This window comes from Ailuropoda melanoleuca, chromosome 15 (assembly GCF_002007445.2).
Source record: "Ailuropoda melanoleuca isolate Jingjing chromosome 15, ASM200744v2, whole genome shotgun sequence".
Taxonomy (NCBI): domain Eukaryota; kingdom Metazoa; phylum Chordata; class Mammalia; order Carnivora; family Ursidae; genus Ailuropoda; species Ailuropoda melanoleuca.
This window is the reverse complement of record NC_048232.1, coordinates 40,770,187-40,791,225: the sequence shown is the minus strand read 5'-3', so window position 1 is coordinate 40,791,225 and position 21,039 is coordinate 40,770,187. Positions and strand designations below refer to the sequence as shown.

Here is a 21,039-nt window from a genome sequence, read left to right as displayed (position 1 = left end):
TCCAAATGTTTATTTATTCGTTAAACAAATATTTATTAAGTGCCAGGGATTGTGCTAAGCTCTGGAGAGTCCTAGTTATACAGACGATATCCTGTGACTTGCAAACATCATTTGCAAAATATCTCTCTTTAAGACTTCTAATTTCTACATTAGAATATTATGATATCTTTACAAACTACATAACAGCCATGTGGCTCTTCAATTCATGGTGACTGTTAAGTACGCCAATGAAGTCAAGTAACGACCACATATTATGTGTATGATGTTAGAGAAAAGTATAATTTATCACTGTAATTAGTACTATTTAGACAAATACTCTCACTTGGCTGAAAGCTACCATGCTATCTAGTCTAAGCTACAATTAGACTTAATTTTTATCAAGCACTGAAACTCTGTATGAAGTTGTGCTTCCTAATCCCTCCTCAGATAATGCTTCAGTCTTGATATAGTGGTAAGGAATTCTAATGTTCAAACGTGGAAAAGATTTCTGTCCTCCCGCCACAACCTAGCAGATTTTTCTATAAATTCCCAGCCATTAATTAGTACTGGGTTTCCAGATTTGATTAAGCCAGAGCCAAAAGTAAAAACAAATAACAGTTAATAAAATCACAGAATCTCAGAACTGAAGAGATGATCTAATTTGAATTCTTGTTTTAAAGATAAAGAAACTGAGATCTGAAGAGGTTTACAGTCATGTTCACGGTCACACAAGTTAATGATAGGGCTGTGGTTAGGAGTTTTCTGACTCTTTTAATATGAAATGAAACTGTTATAGGAAATTTAGAAAAAATTCTGAGAGAGAAAGAAATTAACTTTAATTGCAAACATGAGTGAACCATACTCAGATGCACTTAATAAGCTCTAAATTAAAATTATGCTTTATTAAAAAATAAGAAGTAAAGGAAGCCAAAGCTGAAAAATGATAGATCACTCTTTTGGGATATGGCCTTCATACAGGTCAATCCAGTTATAATCAATTTTAAGAGCCTGTTCCAATTATTTTTTAGTTCTGGAATTATTTTGTATTAAATAATACCTGAAATTAGTAGGGTACTGGCTAAGGGAGCAGAAACCTTTTTGATTTACAGAGATTTTTGTTGTAATGTGTTTTGACCAGGGAACAGTAAATTAAAGCAAGACTCCAGACTTTCACCTTAATTTCCTATATCTCCAATTTTGACCTCCTCCCTCCCTACTTACACAAAGTAATAGGGACGAGCATTCCCCCTTCAACTTCACTGTTAGTTTTCAAAATATAGCTTGTTTCATTACTGTTGAACTTAATTTCTTCAACATTCCTGTATTTCTAAGAATACAATTCTGTTAGAGAAATGGATGGCAATGATTTTACTAAAATTCAAGTCATAAAGTGTATAAACGCTGGAAATACCGACTTTCATAATGCTTTAAAAGTGAGTGCTTGAATGACTAAGGCATTACTGAATACTATTCTAGCCAATTCACCTATCAAACTAAAATGGATTTGCAAGCCAGAAAGACAGACATTTTGGCTTCCATCAGTACTGGATAGTAAGAATAAAAGACACATGTATATTTATTGGACTTTCATTCTGGTTCGGCAGGATGTATAAGTAAAGGAAAGAGATAAAAACAACAGATTGAGATGATTATTTCTCAAACAGAAAGTGCATTTTTGGTTCCTATTAAAGTGAAAATAGTTAAATGAAAGATAGGACATATTTATATATCTTAAAAGTCTACTGTACTAAGAAAATACAAAGATACATAGATCGATGATAGATACATAGATGGATAGATGATAGATAGATAGATAGATAGATAGATAGATAGATAGATAGATAGAAAGAGATATCTATAGTGAACTCAGTGAACATTTATATATGGTGCTTTATATTATGGTGCTATATTATATATGGTGATTTACTCCTAAATCCCAGCCATTGTTCTATGCACTTTTCACATCCTAATCTATTTCACCCCACAGCTACCTTTTAGGTAAGAACTATTATTACCTCCCATCTTACAAACGAGGAAGCCAAGGTACATAGCTAGTTAAGTAGCAAAACCAGACTTCAAATCAGTCAAACCCCAGAACATCTGTGTTTAAGCACTATACGGTAATGGTGACTGCTTAGGAATTATCAGCTTTGTTGAACTTATTCTTAAATCATTTTGATACAAAAATTTAAAGATACTTATACCTCAATTAAACAATTTCATTATGAAATCCTTCAATTCCATGATTCTAATATCTTGAGGAATACACCATTAATTAATTAATTAATTAATATGGTGTCTCCAGAAATACGTAGGCTCCTCTGTGTATAGAAAACTCATGTTACAGAACATTACCGGTGTTCTCACACTTTGGGGCTTTTTTCAGTGGAAAACATGGTTATGTATAAACTAAATAACTTTCATAGTCCCACTGTCATATATAGTATATACTTAGGAAAAAGTTCCACCTGGCACGGGGACTACATTGATTGCTGCTCTCCCTCAAGTTCATATACAATTCAGCAGGTAAACCCTGTCAGTCTACAACCTAAAAATCTCTCAACTCCATCTCCCTTCTTTCTTTTTTTTGTTTTGTTTTGGTTTTGGTTTTGAGAGAGGGAGCAAGAGAGGGGCGCAGGGAGAGGGAAAGAGAGAATCCCAAGCAGACTCCACACCCAGCATGGAGCCCAACACGGAACTCGATCTCCAGACCCTGAGATCATGACCTGATCTGAAATCAAGAGTCAGGTGCTTAACTGACTGAGCCACCCAGGCACCCCCATCCACCTTCTTTCCAAATCTACTGTAATGACCACTGCTAGGACTCTCAGCATTTCATGAGTCCCTCCAGCCTCATACTCGTCCAATGTTCTCTGTGGGGGCACTGCAGGGGCATGGCTGGCTCAGGGAGGCAAAAGAACTGAAAGAGTCATGCATTAAGCTTCATAAGCTTCTTAAGTCATCACAAATAGACATAAAATCTATTTTTAAAAGAACAAACAGATGTTTACTACTCAAATACAGCTTCCAGACAAAGGCCTTAGCCACCCTTCGAATCAAGTTGCCATCCCAGCCTTCTCATAGAAACATATGGAACCAGCACTGACCTTCCACCATACTAAATCAATAATCCCCATAAAATGCAAATCAAGTCATGTTATTTCCCCTTCCTCCCTTCCCCAAGACTTAAATTCCTTAAAACATCATGTAAGGCATTTCATGATTTGGCTACCTTCCTTCCTCGCCTCTTGCACTTGCCTCACCCACCCAAGCTATCCATATTAAATAACCTGAATCTCACTGACCATACTTTGCTCTTTCAGGCCTTCATGTCTTACCCATGCTACTCCATATCCTAGAATTTTCCTTCCCACTCTTTGGCTAACTGATGTTCATAGACTGAGATTCAGCTTAAAAACTATAATCCTCCATGAAGCCCTCCTTTAAACCTCAGAGACCTTCTCTCCTTTACCAAAATCTTGCCCCTAAACCCAAGAGCTAGGGCCATCCTTCTCTGAATTCCTCAAACATCCCAGGTATAAACACCTTTTATTTAGTCCTCTCACCACATGGTTCAATTGTTCTCACACAATGCCCTTTCCACCTTGTGCTTGTGAAAGAAATCAGCTTGATCTTGTTTATCATTGCTTCACATGATGCCTGGCACACACAGTTAATATTCAATGAATGTTTAATGAGTTGGAATTAAATTCTCTATACAATATAGTAATAGAGATATGTACATTAGTAGAAAATACAAATAATATTGAAAATAATGTTCACAGAAAATATCTGACCATTGTGATTTTCATAATAAAATTAAAACATTAAATTTACGCTATAGGCACATAATGAAATTTTGGACTTTCATGCCTCATTTGTGTACATGCTTAAAATCACATTTTTTAAAAGTATAGTGGTTCTAAATTAAGAACCAGCTGACACATGCTGATTTTGTTCTGTTTATTTCATCATTGTTAAGTAGAACATCATTTCTTTTTAACTATAATAAATAAGTAACTTTATTATACTAAAGTTGTTCATTTTCATTTTTCCTTTCCCAAAGTAATGGCCACATGTGGAATGAAAAGCATTGTCATTATCCTTGAACAAGATGAATATCCTGTTTGTGTGATTTGGGGCAGCCTCTTATGAACATTATGATTTTCAGATGTGTAGTGTGCATTAAAGAACAAGAAGATATCATGAAATATTAGTGACAATTATAGACTGAGCAAAGAAACTGGACAACGTTTCCAAGGGTTACAAGGATTGTGGAAATGAATGTTACTCAAAGTAGAGTGGTGATTTATAACCAATTTCCGTCTTCAAATTAGGGCCCAAGTGAAAGAAAACGAAACTTAGCAAAGCATTCTGGTGTATCATTTCCTGCAGCAGAAACACCCACCCAGACCAGTGCCCTCACTAGGTACAGGACAAGAAGCAGCAACCTGAGGGAAGCCCACAGGCTCGCAGGGCTACTGGCTGGCTCTTTGTCACCAAATGCAGCAGGTTGAATGCAGACATCACTGTGATATCTTCACCAACAGAACGAGAGGCAAAGAACAGGGGCAAGAGCTGAGTAGGAGAAAAAAGAAAACAAAAACAAATTAAATCATCACAAATGTTAAACACATTCATTGCACAATTGATGGTTACGGTTTTATCTGGAACTGAACCCATACACACAGCGGTAATAAATTTCAAATGCCTATTTTTCAGATGGTGAGCTTACTTTCAACCCAGACTTATTTATATCTTATGAATAAAATACACACAATATAAAAGTGTAATCTGCGAACACATTTTGCAAGAGGTCAGAAAAGAGACGAAGTTTGAAACATTTGAAAAGAATTAGCATTTATGGAGTGAGTTCGTACCATGTGACAGGAACTGTCTGGGGCCCCATATACACATTGTATCATTTAATTCTTACAATAAACCTAGGAGGTAGGTTTTATCCCTCAATAATATGTGAGGAAATCGAGGCTCAAAGGTCCAAGGGCACAAAGCAAATAACCAGTGGAAAAAGGATTAGAAAACCCTGTTATATCTCACTGCAAAGCCATGTTCTTTCCTTACACCATGCTGCCTCCTTCCAGCAATTATTTGTAAATCTCCCTCCCTGGAGAAGACTGCAAAATATTGGAAGATTAAGAGATGCATTTTGTTAGAGTTTCTTTTTTCTTTTCTTTTCTTTTTGCTTTTATAGAGAACCAAATAACCTACAACTAGGAGACTTCACTTTAGAAAGTGTTAAGTTTGAGCAAAGCATAGCAAATATGAATTTTCATTCGATTTTATCATTTATAATTTCAAGGTCCATTCTGTGAATAATATTTACAACCTAACCTTAAAAAGGTAAAAATGTTTTTAAAGGTTTTGGAAATGTATCTATGTGGAAGAATCTCAAAATTGTGTCTTAAACTTCAGAGAAAAGCTCAGGATTTTCTTAAAGTTTTGTACAATCTTTCAATTGCTAAAGATTAATGTCAAATGAAGATGGAAAAAACCGAAACTAATACTAACTTTTAATAATTTATTTTAAACTGGCATTATAAGTGACCTTAACCACTACATGTCCAAAAATGGATGTAAAATGAATGTCTTATTCATTTCCTGGCCCTCATCCCCCCAGAATAAAAGTCTGTTCCTGGTCTCTTCTGACATCCTTGAAGAACAAACACGTAATAAACAGTAATATATTTTACCAAATCACTCTGGAGTATATCTGACAGAAATCTGCTTGTATTAACATACCTGAACTCTGACTTCTCCAAACTAAACTCACTACAAAACTAAAACATTTTTGTGTTACTCACTGGAGACAAAAGGGAGACAGAGGGAAGGTAAGTATCACAATGCACAGCTGAAAAGAACCATTAAACATAAATAAACATGTCATTTTCACGAGTGACTGCAGAGCAGGGAAAAGAGCATTCCTTTGGAGCAGACTACTGACTAATAAAAGATCAAAGGTCTATACCTCACAACGCTATAAAGAAAAATGTATTTTTTTCCTTGTGACCTTCTCTAAGAGGAATAAAGTGTGCACGATAAATGTAATCACTTAGCAAAGCTGGAGCCTCATTGTGCTCCCACAGCTGACCATAAAACGTCTTCCTACCCTGTTTCATCAACTGCTGTACCAGGCGGCCTGCGCGCCTACCGATGGCCTCAGCCATCTGGCTTGTGTCAAAGCCAGAGCACAGGAAGAAAGGGAGTGATGTCACTCTGCAGGTCAGGCAAAGAACAAAGATGCATTCTACAATTAAAAGCTGAGGGCCTCAAATACCAGGGGCCCTCCAGCGTGACGTGACTGCGTGATTTAATGTCCAGGCTCTTGCATGTATTTCTACCCAAATAGCCAGGGCTCCATCTAGTGGCAAATTAGTTTTGCCCAGTTTTCTTTAAAAGAGAACCCATAAAGTGTTACCTTAGTCAGCACCAAGAAAGTGCAGCAACTAAAACGATCGGTAACTTTTAGAACAGTCCAGTATTTTTACACTGAAGAATGCAAAAAGCATGAATCATCACAATGTTCTCTATTTTAAAATCCTACAAAGCCCACGTTTCACAGGCTAAGATTTGATATAACCCTAATTTTTTAATGCCGAATGATAGCAGAAAAAGCAGCTAAATGCATGTAAAGTGACATTACTTACACACTACTCTGAAAATATGTTGCTAAAATGGAAAGTGAAAAACAGTTTTAAAAAATGGACGCATGCATCTGGACACCTTGGTGAAACCCAACACATAATCTTATACATCAATGGACCAAAAGAATCATAGTTATTAATATGGCTCTAACATGTGATGCCAAGAACAATCCTTCTCTAGAACAGAAAAAGAAATATCTTTATGCTGAGGTGATTTAACACAATTCATTTTTAATGTTTTCCACTTATGTTTGCAATAAATGAAATTAAACATTTTGACAAAGTGATCTAAAATACAGAACACAAAAGATGGGGTATCACAGTGGATGTGTGTGAGCTCTGGGGTCAGATGCCCTGGGTGGGAGCCCCGGCTCTGTCCCTAACTAGTTGTGTTACCTTGGACAAACTGCTTACCCCTTAGTGCCTCAGTTCCCTCAACTCTAAAATAAGTGAATTGGTAAAAAGCACTTGGAACAACTCCTTGCACATAGTATATGCTCAGCAAATGTTAGCTATTATTATTTACATGTACGAATACTTGTTATATTTTAAAATTATATGAATTAGATATTTCTAACAGTCCGTTTATACCCAATCCTATTTAGAGTCTCCAAAGACAGAATCTCTTTTAGGCCACAAAACTTACTACTCTTTAAACCATTCCATAGTAAATTATCACCCTAACAAAAATGGCAGGATAAAGATTTCCTAAGGATAATCATTGATGAAACGCTTAGCATGTGGCAGGCACTATTCTAAGCACTTCAATTTATTAGCTCTTTTAAGCCTGGTGGGTGGCCTTCTGAGAAGCACACCATCATTTCCCATTTTTAGATGTAGAGACTGAGGCATAGAGAGGTTAAATAACTTGACTAAAATCCTAGAGCCACTGAGGACCAGGCCCTTACGTAACTGGACTGAATGACTTAACAGATCTGAACACAGGCCATCAGTGCTATTGATCACAACCAAGTGGCAATGAAGAGCCTGAGGCTGGACCAACTCACTCTAAAAACTCTGACTCTGTTTCCCTACTAGATAATGAGGCTGATAATAAACACTTAATAAGGATTCAATTAACTCAAGAAGATTCTTTGAAGATTCTCTGCCTTGACACTAGGTGAAATGAGTAAGGAGTTAAGGAAGAAAAAAGTCTGAGACATTCTCAGATTTCTACATTTGCTCTTTCTGTTCCACCAGATGCAACTTCCCTTTCTCTTTCACTTTCAAAATTTTTCTCTAAACTTCTTGAATACACCTTTAGGACATCACCAAAAGATGCCTAGAATTGACTCCACTTGAATATACCAAAGCTTCAATATGTTGATAATATCGTACTTTTGAGGCCAAAAAACCCAACATCTGCACACCCTTGCCATGCCCCGAAAAAAATTCAAGTTTCAATTTGGCAGATTTCTTCCTTTTACACTCCCTGTGCCGCTTGAGTAAGTATCCTAGCCAGAAACAATCCTAGTCCAAAAAGAGGCAAGAGAAGCATATGCATCTGAGGGGTGACAGTCTTTGAGGAAAGAGCATTAAACACCCTGTAGAAATTAGCACTGAGTTAGGACATTCAGAAAAATCTCTAATTCTCCAAGTTTGTCCCCAACTCCCTCACTTTTGTTTTGCCTTTGACAAATGCAAATAATTGCATAGCAGAAAAACATTTATAAATAATCAACATGTTATGTTTTTAATGCCAGACACATGTCCTATGCATCTTTCTAATTTCCCAGACTACCTAGTTCATCATTTTGGACATAATCTGGTGTTTTAAAACACTGGTTGAACAACGCCTAATGAGTAGTAGCACACTATGTATTAAGAATAGAATAAGATTGGGGAGCCTGGGTGGCTCAGTTGGTTAGGCATCTGCCTTCGGCTCGGGTCATGATCCCAGGGTCCTGCCATTGAGCCCCACCTCGGGCTCCCTGCTCCACAGGGAGCCTGCTTGCCGCTTCCCCTGCGTGTGCTCTCTCTCTGTGTCAAATAAATAAATAAAATCTTTAAAAAAGAGAAAAAAGAATTAGATTACATAATTGTCTACTTTTCTGAATAAAACTTTTTGATGGTTCCCCAAAGCATAGTTCAGGGCTTCCCAAACCCTGTTCTGAGAAACGGGAGATACAACTTTCAAACAAGGCTGTAGTCAAATAGTTGTGGAAATGCTGCCCAATGTAAAGAATCCAAGAGGCTTTCTAATAAATACCTGCTTAACTTGTCTCAACTGGTGCGTCTCAAATGGTTTTGACCATAGAAAAACCTCCACGTCTTTCTTCATTCCATATCCTTACTCTCCTTGTCACCACTCCTAACCTCTCCCATTCTGGTACCCGCTTATGGACCAAGCATGCGATCACATCCCCTACAACAATTTTTAGGGCACTGATTGCTTACATCCCTGTCTCCCTCTTCTAGATTATATAGTTCCTAAGCAGAGGGACTTTCTTTCTCGTCTTTGTATCCCAGTACCTGGCACCCAACAGCCATGATGTACTGAGTGAAAGAATGACTACATATGTGACTGACCCCATGGATCACCATTTCCCACCTTGTCATCTCTGCCATCTCAACTGCTAATGGTGTTTAAAGGTGATAATTTGAACTAAAACCAGTTGGTTCTTTCACAAGAATTAGCAGTTCCTATAAAGAGCTGGGAAGTTGAAAATGCAATCTGACTTGAGATCCAAAGATAATTCAAATGCCTTATTTTGGTAAAAAATTTTTACTTCTCCATCTTCCCCCCACCCCCAGAACTCTGCCACCCAAAAACTTGACTAAAATTAGTTTGTTGGTTTTTGGTTTGAGTTTATTTTTATTTCCTTTTACTTGTTTCCTTGCAGTTGAACAATAAATTGCCAAAGAAAGATGGTATAAACAGGGAATCCGGAGAACTCACAAAGTTGGTAATTAGCTCCAGAATAAATGAGCTGATTGTCCTAGTGGATTTAAAGTGTCAAACCTAAAGGTCAAATCTCTTTCCAATAAATGCCAAAGGAATGTCTACATCAGTGGTTTTCCACAGGCTAGTAAAATATCCCCTGATAACCACTGGGGTCAACAGAGAGCTGACAAATTCGACTTTTGTCAAATAAGGACAAAATAAAAACAAAAAGCCCCAAGCCCTAATCTCACCAAAGATTTTCTTTTCTTTCAGAAAAGAAAGCCTGTTAACACCAAGAACGAGGAAAACAATTTCTGAGCAGGATATATTTAGTTTTCTGGGGAAATTTTTTCATTATTGTTGCCTTTCTCATTTCATTATGAAAAGAAGAAACTATCATGGGCCAGCATTTGGGAACTGCTAATCTAAATGTCTACTATAAAGTTCTATAAAAATACTGTTCTTATCAGCACAGTGCCTAGTACAGTTCTGTTCAACTAATGTTTGTTGAATGTGCAATTAGTCATTTACTTCTTGCAACCAACAGGCCATTAGCTAGAATTGGGCACCCCTTTAGTTAAGCAAAAATCTGTTTGTATTTGTTATAAGAAACAGCCAGAACTCTGGTTATTCGGAATTCTAAGTCAATCTTCCAAGCCATTTAGAGATCACACTTTTAAGAATTTATAAAAGCTACTCAGTTCATCTATATAAGTTCCTATGGAAAACCATGTATTAAGAGCAGATGACTATGCAAAAATGTAAGATATAGTCTGTGCCATCAAAAAATATACTAGCCTAGATGGAAACATAACACAGGCCCTAAATGCCTTAATTGAGGTAGAAATAAAGTACATGGAATTGCAGGGAAAGAAATATTGCTTCCAATTTTGGGGGAGGGAGTGGCAGGAATATGGGGGTGTTGGGAACCAAAGAAAGGCTGCATAAAGAACTTTTTAAAAATATATATATCTCTGGGGTTAGCCATTTTTTAACTTTTGATCTCAAGATCTCTTTACACTCCTAAAAACTATCAAGGACTCAAGATGTCTTCTGTTTATATGGTTATACCTATCAATATTTACTATAGTGACAATTAAAACTGAGTAATTTAAAAAATATTTGCTTATTCCATTAAAAACAACAATAAAAATACATATTTTAAATGACATTTTTAGTGAAAAATAACTGTATTATCCAAAACATGAGTTCTTACTTCTGATTTAACAAAAAAACAACAGGATTCTCATGTCTACTTCGGCATTCAATCTGTTGCCGATAAATTGCTTTGGTTTAACTATATATACAAATAAAATCTTGCCTCGCTCAGGTAAGTTCTTAGAAAAGGGAGGAATATTTTCATGACTTTTTCAGAGAATTATAGATATTCTTCTTTGATACTATACCAAAACTCAACAAATGATAGTCTGAAACTATTATCAATAAACTTTTCATACAATTACATTAAAGCTCAATGATTTATCTTGCGTTTTGAATGGATCTTCTAACTTTGCATGATTTTGTTACATCATGCAAAGTTGATTTAAAAAATATTGGTTCACTGGATTATGCAGATCTTTCATAAATTGACACATTTCATTATCAATATCAAAAATCATATTCATTAATCATATTCATTAATATCAATATCAAAAATCATATTCATTAATATCACCACTGATCTCATCAGAAAAGTCTTTTAAGTATTGAGAAGCTGTCAAGCAAGAGCTCACAGAGGTAAACATTAAGTTTTCCAAAATTTTGTTTTTTACCTTGCAGGCTCCAATTTACCATTGCCAACAAATACTGACAGTTGTTTTCCTTAAAGTGACAGAATCACTTCATTCATTAAGAAAATGCATGCCAAATATCCTAGTCTAAATAACCACAGTTTGTCTATTGCTCATTTCATCAAGTAAGATGGTGTTTCAAACAATCGCACGAGAGCTTTGCCTGGAGACAACCACTGTTCTTTGGTATGGAAAAGCCCTTTATAAAAGTGTATTTCCCATTACTTCACACAGATGTTACAAAGATATGTACTCAAGGTCAAGATTTAGTAACATTAATATAAATATAAATGTTACTACTTCATCAAGGACATTCTTATGTGAAAGTGGCTCCCCCCCCCATGTGTATGTTAATAAAGAACAGAATGACTACTAATAAAGTTTGTTGCCACTATCTTTTTTTTTTTTAAGATTTTATTTATTTATTCGACAGACAGAGAGACAGCCAGCGAGAGAGGGAACACAAGCAGGGGGAGTGGGAGAGGAAGAAGCAGGCTCCCAGCAGAGGAGCCTGCTGTGGGGCTCGATCCCAGAACGCCGGGATCACGCCCTGAGCCGAAGGCAGACGCCCAACCGCTGTGCCACCCAGGTGCCCCTGTTGCCACTATCTTGATTCATACTAAGACACCAGCAATGTTACCCACTTTTGCTTTTCCAACATCGGTGCAAGCGTCAACACAATGAAAAAGGAAAATAATGTCTTAGTATTGTATGAAAATAGTTTTCACTTTGCAATTCCCTTGAAAGGGTCTCACAGACTCTAAGGTTCCTCAGCCCACACTTTAAGAACTGCTAGTCACATCGCTTGGCACATAGCCAGCACAGTAAATAGTCAATAAACATTTGTGGAATAAATGAACATGAACAGAGAAATACGTGTATAATTTATCCCATAATGTTTAAGAAACAACAAATGATTAGAAAATAGTACTAGTAGTGTCTTCAGACTTTTTACTACTTCTCGAGGTAATTAGTGCATTTCCTATCTCATCTAGTCTGTGGACAAATGCAAAATTTTAAATTATTTTATCAAAGAGAAGAGGACAGTCATGACAGATTTCTGAAAGTAACAATCAGAATGCCACAAACACAATTTTCTCAGCACCAATCTTTGAAATACACAAAAGTATATGTTCTACTAAGGGACAAGAAAACAAATTCTGAATTAGTGTTATATCTAGAAAAGGAAAATTAACTTGTTGATAAATTCACTCAACATTTCTGAATCTATATCATGTACATGGTATTATTAATTCATGTAATTTCTACCAATAAAAACCTGCAAGTAGAATAACCAAAGAATTAGACCTTTTGGAAATGTTTGAGAGTAACAGAATTGTATCATTAAATAGATTTAGAACTAGAAAAAAAATCTTTGGAGAACACCTAATACATCAATTTTTGAACATGAAGCTACCACCCACCACAGGTAAAATATTATTTATGAGGTGTTTCACAATTTGTTAAAAATTAAAACTTTAGATGCCAAAGTATGAAAATAAGGTTTTTAAGAAAACAACTAGGATGTATTTAGAGTTACCTCTTTAACAATGTCACCCTCATTTTGTTTTCTGACATGAATTCTTGAGTGGGAGAGAGAAGAGTGGAGTTAGAACTCACACCAGGAATGTGCAGCCTAGACCATCTGTTCCTCAAGTCTATAATCACAATCTGCCGTATGACTGTGAGTATGTTGCTCATGAAATATCACCCATCATGTGTATCTCAGTGGAAAAAAAGTGGGAGAAACAATGAACTGATCCAAACCTCTTATCTTGTAAATAGCAAAACAGAGATAAAGAGACTTCTCAAAGGTCAGACAGAGAAAATATTAGGCTAAAATCCCTCTTTTTTTTTTTTAAAGATTTTATTTATTTATTCGACAGAGATAGAGACAGCCAGCGAGAGAGGGAGCACAAGCAGGGGGAGTGGGAGAGGAAGAAGCAGGCTCATAGCAGAGGAGCCTGCTGTGGGGCTCGATCCCAGAACGCCGGGATCACGCCCTGAGCCGAAGGCAGACGCTTAACCGCGTGCCACCCAGGCGCCCCTAAAATCCCTCTTGTCTACATACTGCAGCATCTACATTTTCTTTATTATTCACTTCACATAAAAAGTAACAAAAGGACATAAAGAACTGACAATGCAAAAGTTACACTGTGTCAATTAGGATACACCAATAGTATAATTAAAATAGGATTATGGACAAAAGTCCATCTTCTGAAAGCTAATGGTAACTTTACTAAGTGCTATTTTTTTCAGGATTCCTGTTTTGAAAAGCATCTAGTTAAATACAGGGATTTATTCATTCTCACAGTAATATTTTATGACTTCTATCTCCAATATAAAACACAAATCTTTTTCTTCTAAAACGTACATTGATTTCACAGCTCAAAGCTTCTACATTATATATGTGTTTCATCTAAAAATTCTTTCTTAATATTTAAAAAGTGCCAACAACAAGAAAGCAAAACCCACATAAATCATTTTTGATTACCACAAAAAATGCCTTCAGAATTTTTCAGTATGACTGTTTCATTTTGTGTTTACACAGTACAGTTTTGTTTTGCTTTTCTAGTACTTGAGTTCAAATTCAAAGTTTCTCACTGACCAGTTAGGTTTCCTTTGAAGTTTTGCTCTGAGCTTCAAAACTCTCAGCTGTAAACTTGGAGTTTATAACAGCTTCCTTGCAAGGCTGCTACTAGAGGAGCCCTGGCACAGACATCACCAAAATACTACTACTATTCCTTCCTTAAGTAACATTCTCTACTGATTGTTAATACCCCCTCCATTGAATTTGCAGAACTGAATGTCACTGTCGCCCCACGACATTTTACATTGTTGACTTTCCTTATTGAAAACATTCTTCATTTGACTTTTTCTATGATACTACATAGTATCGTTTTCTTCCTCCCTTTCCGGAAATCACTTCTCTACCTCACGTCATTTTGCTTCTGATTTTCAGACTGATTATGCTCCAGAGCTACCCCTTCAGTGCCTTCAGTACTTCTCACAATCGAATCTCTTCCTTACAGATCTCACCTACTCTTACAACTTCAGCCATGTAAAGATCTGGCTCCAACACTGAATCCAGCTCTAGCACTGCATCTTCTAATATCTATTGCATAACATCCAACTTGCATTTGCATACTGTGTTCTAATTTCCAGGCGCTTTCAAACACACGATAATATAGTCTTATATAGCTTACAAGAAAGAATCTTTAGTGGCACTTCAAAATATTATTCAAATATTTTGTATGCATACATCTTACTTGATATTACTATTAATGATAATGGCTTTTGAGCACCTGCACCAGGTGATTCTGTATGTGGTTTTATATCACTTAATCCTCCTATCGACCCTGAGGGAAGCATTCCTATATATTGTAGATTAGTGCTATTTTCCCAACATTTCTGGCTCTCTGTTTTTCAGGCAAGTTAGGAACACACTTCCTGGCCCCTGTGACTGAGTGAGACCACAACATTAGTTCTGGGCAATAGGTTGTGAATATAAATGATAATGTGTGTCACTTCTAAGGCACAGTACTTAATTGTTGCTGTGAGAATCTCCAGAACTTTCTTTCCTTCTCCAAGAGTGACCAGCAATGTTCTATAATTAGACATTGGCTGTTTTATTAACCATGATCCTGGAGTAAGAAGACATGGGGCCAGAGTCCCTCATCTGACAATGAACATGCAATACAAGCAAGAAATAAACCTTCAGTGTTTTAAGCCATTGGGATTTGGGGATTATGTGTTCCAGCAGAATCTCAGGTTCAGAGAAAAAATTGCTTGAGGTCATAAGGCCAGTAAATGATGGAGTCAGAATTTGAACTGAAGTCTTTGTTAATCTCTTCTACCACAGGAAAATTCCCCAAGGGCAGGGACTTTTGTGGGCCAGATTGCTGTCCTTGTTTGGGAAAATAACAGGGTCTGGAAGGATGAGAAGCCCAATGTCAAAGACAATGAGACCACCTCGAAGAGCCCAGAATCTCTCTCATTAGTCATCCCTTCTATTCCTAAATACCCCAAAGAGATTCTGACCTTGGTCAGAAAACATGGCTCTCTTCTCATATTCAGATATTAAAAGCTAGGAGAGACCTACTTCACCTTGGATCACCTGGAGATAACAAACCTGTCCCAACCCTTCAAGACTGAAGTTTTCACTCAGCTGCAAAACTGAGTAGCTCCCAGTCACAAAATGACTGAAAGCTCCCTGAACATTCACCATATTCAGTGCTGCTTCTCTTACTGAATAAACAAGTCAGTGCCCAGATTGCAGACTTTAGAAATAGAGTGCCCTGATTTTAATCAATCTATGAAAAACTAAGAAGAAAAAAACAACCCATTTGCCATGATGCTAGAAAAATGTACATCCTTTCTGGTGGAACAGAGATCACTGGACCTAAGGAGAAGGAACTACAGCAATAGCTCGCTTTTTTGACCTGAAAGTAAACAGTAAGTAAACAATAGCTACAGAATTAACAATACGCACTTTTGAAGACCACCTAGATGCAGAGATTTGGCTGTGGTTTCAGAAGGGAAGGTAAACACTAGTAACATCACATTTAAAAACAAAAAGAAAAGTTATGTAGCTAACAAAATGTACAAAGGGCCAGAAAGAAAGGTAGAGGAAAGGGTAGAGTATTAGGACCCACATCTTATTAAGCAGTGTTAGGAGATACTAACTAGACTAGAAAATGCTAATTGACTCTTAGAATCCATTCTTTCTTCTTTGTGTTAGTAATAGAACCCTCTGAAATTTTAGCTGAATATACAGCTACATTTCTCAGCTTCCCTTGCTGAGACCATGATACTCAGGTTTGGCCAATGGAACACAAGCCGAGAAAGATCGAATCACCTCCTTTACAGACAAAGTCACTACTTCAGCCATCCTCTTCCTCTGGGAAACGGCAACGGTAGCAGCATGCCTGGACCCTGAGATAGAAGTTACTTGAGGGAAAAAGCAGACTTAACAGGTCATGAAACAAAGCTATTCCAATCCATCCAACTGTGGGCTATTACCGACCCTGGGCTACTATGGGAGAAAAATAAACTGCAGCTTATGTAAGTTCCTCTCCTTGGAATCTTTGTCACAACTGCTTGGCAGGTAACCTATCAAAAGCTGATGAGCAAGTATTTATTGATACAAAAGTGAACAACAGGGAAATTTAAAAGTCAATAGAACAGTAAGCAGTAGTAGACAGACTAGAGAAGAAAGAGCAGAGATAGACCCTTACTTTTCATGACTGGATATCATATAAAATAGATGAATCAAGAAGCAGTGCTATAACTATATTGACTAAAAATAGGGAACTACCAGAATGATTTAAAAACATTACTCCTGAAGAGTGAAACAGAGATGGGGAGGGGTGGAGTTGGAGGCGGTTGCTTTTCATTTTAAGTTCCCATGTACCAAGAACCATGTACAGGTTTTTCATAAAAATAAAGCTTATACGTGCAAAAAAGATAGAATGCCTGAAGACAGACCGTTTCATCTAAAGAAAGACTTGCTAATGTAGGCTGACTAAATCCTACGCCTGGGTCTATAAACTACAGTATCTATATCTATCACTACAAGACTATTTTTAATGAGTTGATTATAAGCTCTAAAAATACGTGTCCTTAAATCATGTTTCAAATATTTTAAGTTAGAACTTTGCCACCATTCCAGGAAAATAGAAAGTTTTAGCACTGGAAACTGCAAATAAATATTTGTTCTTGTACCAGAATTTTCGCATTCCTCCCTCCAAGTTTACTTTCTATTACAGAAAGTAAGAAAACTATGAAATAAAATTCTCATGATGGTATGCATTGTGGCTTGAATGTGATAGAGCAGATAAAGGAAAAGTTTTATGAAAATGGACTCCTTCTGTTACACTGAAAGATAAATCGTAATGGTCTCCATAAACTATCCTTTGATATCATGTTGGCCTTGGGAGAGAAGAGAAGCCATGAATGAGATCGATCATATAGTGAAAGAAATAAAATATTTTGCAAAATGTTCTTTCTACTTTGTCCCTCAGTGGTTTTTTTTTTAATTAAATTTAGGTGATTAAATCATGTTTTAAAAAGAATTTGGGGGGTGCCTGGCTGGCTCGGTTGGTTAAGCATCGAACTCTTGATCTCAGCTCACAGTCATGAGTTCAAGCCCTGCTCTGGGCTCCACGCTGGGTGTGGAGCCTACTTTAAAAAAAGAAGGAAGAGAAGGAGAAGGAGAATTTGGGTATTCCACATGCATCTCAAACTATTCATTTGTTTGTTTGTCTCTTTACCAATTTATTATTGGTAAACTCAATTTGTTTCCTTCTTCACTAAATTTATTACTCTTTCTGTATTCCTGATCCTGTTAAAAACTACTCCCAGCCACTAAACTTCAAATCTGGGAGTCATCCCCAATCATTTTCTATTTTAACCATTCATATCCAATTGACACTAAGTGCTGTCAGATTTATTTCCAAGATATTGCTCAAATACATCCTTTTCTTTTTATCTTTCATCTAAAATACAGTAATGGCCTCTTACTGGTCTTTCTGCCTCTAACCTGACTTCCCTCACATCCACCCTCCCTACTGCTGCAAAAGTGCTGTGTCCTAGTTCTGACCGTGTCAGTAACCCTGCTTCACGTGCTTCCATGTTCATTAACACCTACAGGGGAAAATTCAACCAATCTCTTCTGGCATTCAAGACTTACCAGGTTCGCTTCTCTTCCTACTTGTATAACTTCAGTCATCAATCCTCCCTAGTATACTATATGCTTCATGAGCTCTCTTGTTCTTCACTTAGTCTCTAGTATCTCACACAGCAAATAACCCTGAGGAGGCATTCAATAAGTATATTTTGAATAAATAAATAAATATTCTGATGATAGCCAACTCTTTATCATTTCCCACACACCTTTTCTACTCTCACCATACCTAACCCATATACTTTTTAACCTCCAAGACCCAGTTTAAATATCATCTCTTCTGGGAAACTTTCCCTTACAGCTGTTCCCCCACACCCCTCTCCTCATCACTTCCATTAGAAAATGAATCAATTGTTCTATTATTTCCTACTTCAGTGCCTCTATTATTATATCTACTACTGCATGTTAGAGTTTCAGGTTTATATGTATGCCTCTCCTACAAACTCCTTGAGAATAGTCAGTGATATACACCACTGTGAAATAAAGGCTCAACAAATGTTTTCATCGAACTGAACTCAAATGCCACTTCCTCTGTTTTCCCCCATCTCTGTGCATAATGTCCTAGCTCCCATAGGACTAGAGTCCTATGTTGTACGTAGGCAGTGTAGTATATAGGAAAGAGTCAGAACTGGGTTCAAATTCTGACTCTATCACTTAGCTCAGCTGATAAACCTTGAGCAAATTACTCTCTCTGATCCTCAGTTTCCTTACCTACATAATCTATCATATCACTAACTTCATTAATTTTTGGAAGGATTAAATGAGATGTTTTTGAAAGTAATTAGCAGACTTCTGAGTGATTTTTACTCTCCTTACTGAGGAGGAAAAGCAAGAACTATCACGTAGAGATAGAGATAGAAAGTGAAAGAGAGCATGTGTATGTATGTGTGCAGGTGTGTTCACATGTGGCAGGGTTTAATTAGCTTAGTTTTGGACAGGGTTAGAATGAGGCAATTGTCTAGCAGACAATTCAGCTGAGATTAATTTTTCTATTACAGCAATTATGTTTTAGTGACTTTCAAAAAAAAATCATTCTCTTTGACAAACAAAAATTTCAAGTTTTGCAATCAACTGTTTCAGTCAATCATATAGAGTGATCTAGCTTTATGCATGCATGAGGCAAATGTATGAATGTAACAGGAATCTGACAAAGTAAACTTTTGGTCAACTCTAATTTGAACATCTTGATCAGAGCTGGAAAATATCGTTAAAATTCAACTAAAACTGCCAATATCACTTACATTCAAAGAATAAAACTGTTCTCAGATTTATAATTAATTTTGCATCATGACTCAGAATTATCTACAACATTAGAGGTACTGAAATCCCAGTACTAACCTTGTGACTGATGTTAATTTGTCATTTGTATGCCAATAAATTCTATCGTTCCTAGGTTCTTCTTCTAAACAGAATGCTAGCAACTTTTTATATTTCATAATTACACTATCATTTGCATTTAGGTTATTCTCTAAGCATTTTGAAGCCACCTAATTATGCTTTATTGGATTCTTTCTATTAAATGTTGTTTTGGGCTAACATGTTATATAACACTCTGTAATCCCTTCAGATAGCAGGAGAGCTCAGGAAACATGCATGCACATATTCTGCATGCAGAGGAAAAAAAACACCTCGAGGATGGACTCTGGCCAAATGATAATCAAATCAAAACATCCTTAAGAATGGTAAAGTTGAGGTATGAAAGGTATGGTGGTAATCACTAAATGCAGTAGATGTTACATAATTAAATGAAAAAGATAAAAATAGTCCTTAAAAGGGAGAACATATAAAAATAACAATTCCACAATAAGCATGTGGGTCTACAGCCCAACTTCAGTTAACAAAGGCACAGCAGAAAAAAAAATAAAAGAATCCAAAACTCCTCCTGCAGAGAAGAGTCAGATGTTATTTTATCCTGCTTTTTTTCAAATTTAGTAATTAGATTAGTTTAGGCTCAATGATGTTTTTAAACACTTTTTCAAGGTTACAGAACCTGAAATGTGTCACCCTTTCAAATCCCTATGAAATATAAAAGCAAATAAAACACAAACCATATGGCAAAAGATTGAAAGCTAAGGGGAAAAGATCATAAAAAGAGGCTAAAACAAGAGGACAAGGAATGTTATCAACTATGTCCATGATAACACAAATATAAATGATTTAAATGCACCTACTAAAAAATGACTCTCATATAGAGTTACAGAACAAAGAAACGGTATAGAGGGAATTTTTAGAAAGTGGAGATAAAGAGGGACTGTGCACATGTATACATGTACAGTACACACACACACACGCAGAGACACACACAGACAAGGGTGGCAATGCAAATAAACACCTTTTAAAAGAGAATATGGGGGAAATGAATGTGCATCCACACTGGAAACTGAAATAGGATAAACCCATTCTGAAATGCTTCTGCTAGACAAAGTGCAGAGAGAATGTATTGAGGAAAAGCCCAATCCCAACTCACCTCATGTGCAAACACTGTTCCTGCAAGGTAGTGAAAGAGAATCTAGCAGACTCCTGCCAGGATTCTCAACAGGCGCCAAGGCCAGAGAGCAGGTAGGTCCCAGGTATAAAGAGCTTCATAACTGGCACAGTGTGTCTGGAGCCAAGAGTTAACTCTGGCAAGCACTTCTGGCCCTGGAAGCCACACGAAGCAAGGGTTCTGAGGCAATGCTCACGCCTAGCATACCAAGGATCGGGGAAGCCCTGCCATGGCTAACTTCTGAAAAAGACAGGCAAACATGGAAAACTAGGGGCACTGCCCAGGAAACTCTGAGTGCTACTTCAGAGGAAGCAAGTTCAACCTGAGGGCACTGCTTCTCGCTCCAGCCACCTCCAGTGCTGATGCTCGTTCCCCTCTCTACACTGTGGCCACTGGAGTCAGAAAATTAAATTACAGGAAACCTGAACTTTTGTCTTCTTTCCCTATATCACCCTGAAAGATTAAGAAAAAACACATCAAACTAAGCTACAAGGCCTCTCACTTCCCAAACTGGGCAAGCCCACGTTGCATTCACCCTGTATTCTATTTGACAA

The 21,039-nt window shown here is 36.9% G+C and overlaps 1 protein-coding gene across 3 annotated transcripts in view; it reads right to left on the bottom strand.

Annotated features, from left to right (window-relative positions):
* Window positions 1-21,039, bottom strand: part of MSRB3 (methionine sulfoxide reductase B3) — a 176,128-nt gene that overhangs the window by 142,303 nt on the left and 12,786 nt on the right. For 2 of the 3 annotated variants that reach the window (XM_011225976.3, XM_011225977.3), the window contains exon 2: window positions 4,431-4,557. The exons of the other annotated variant lie outside the window; for it this stretch is intronic. In XM_011225976.3, the coding sequence (XP_011224278.1) occupies window positions 4,431-4,506 (76 nt within the window). In that variant the 5' untranslated portion in view covers window positions 4,507-4,557. The remainder of the gene's footprint in view (window positions 1-4,430; window positions 4,558-21,039) is intronic. 3 annotated transcript variants of the gene reach the window in all.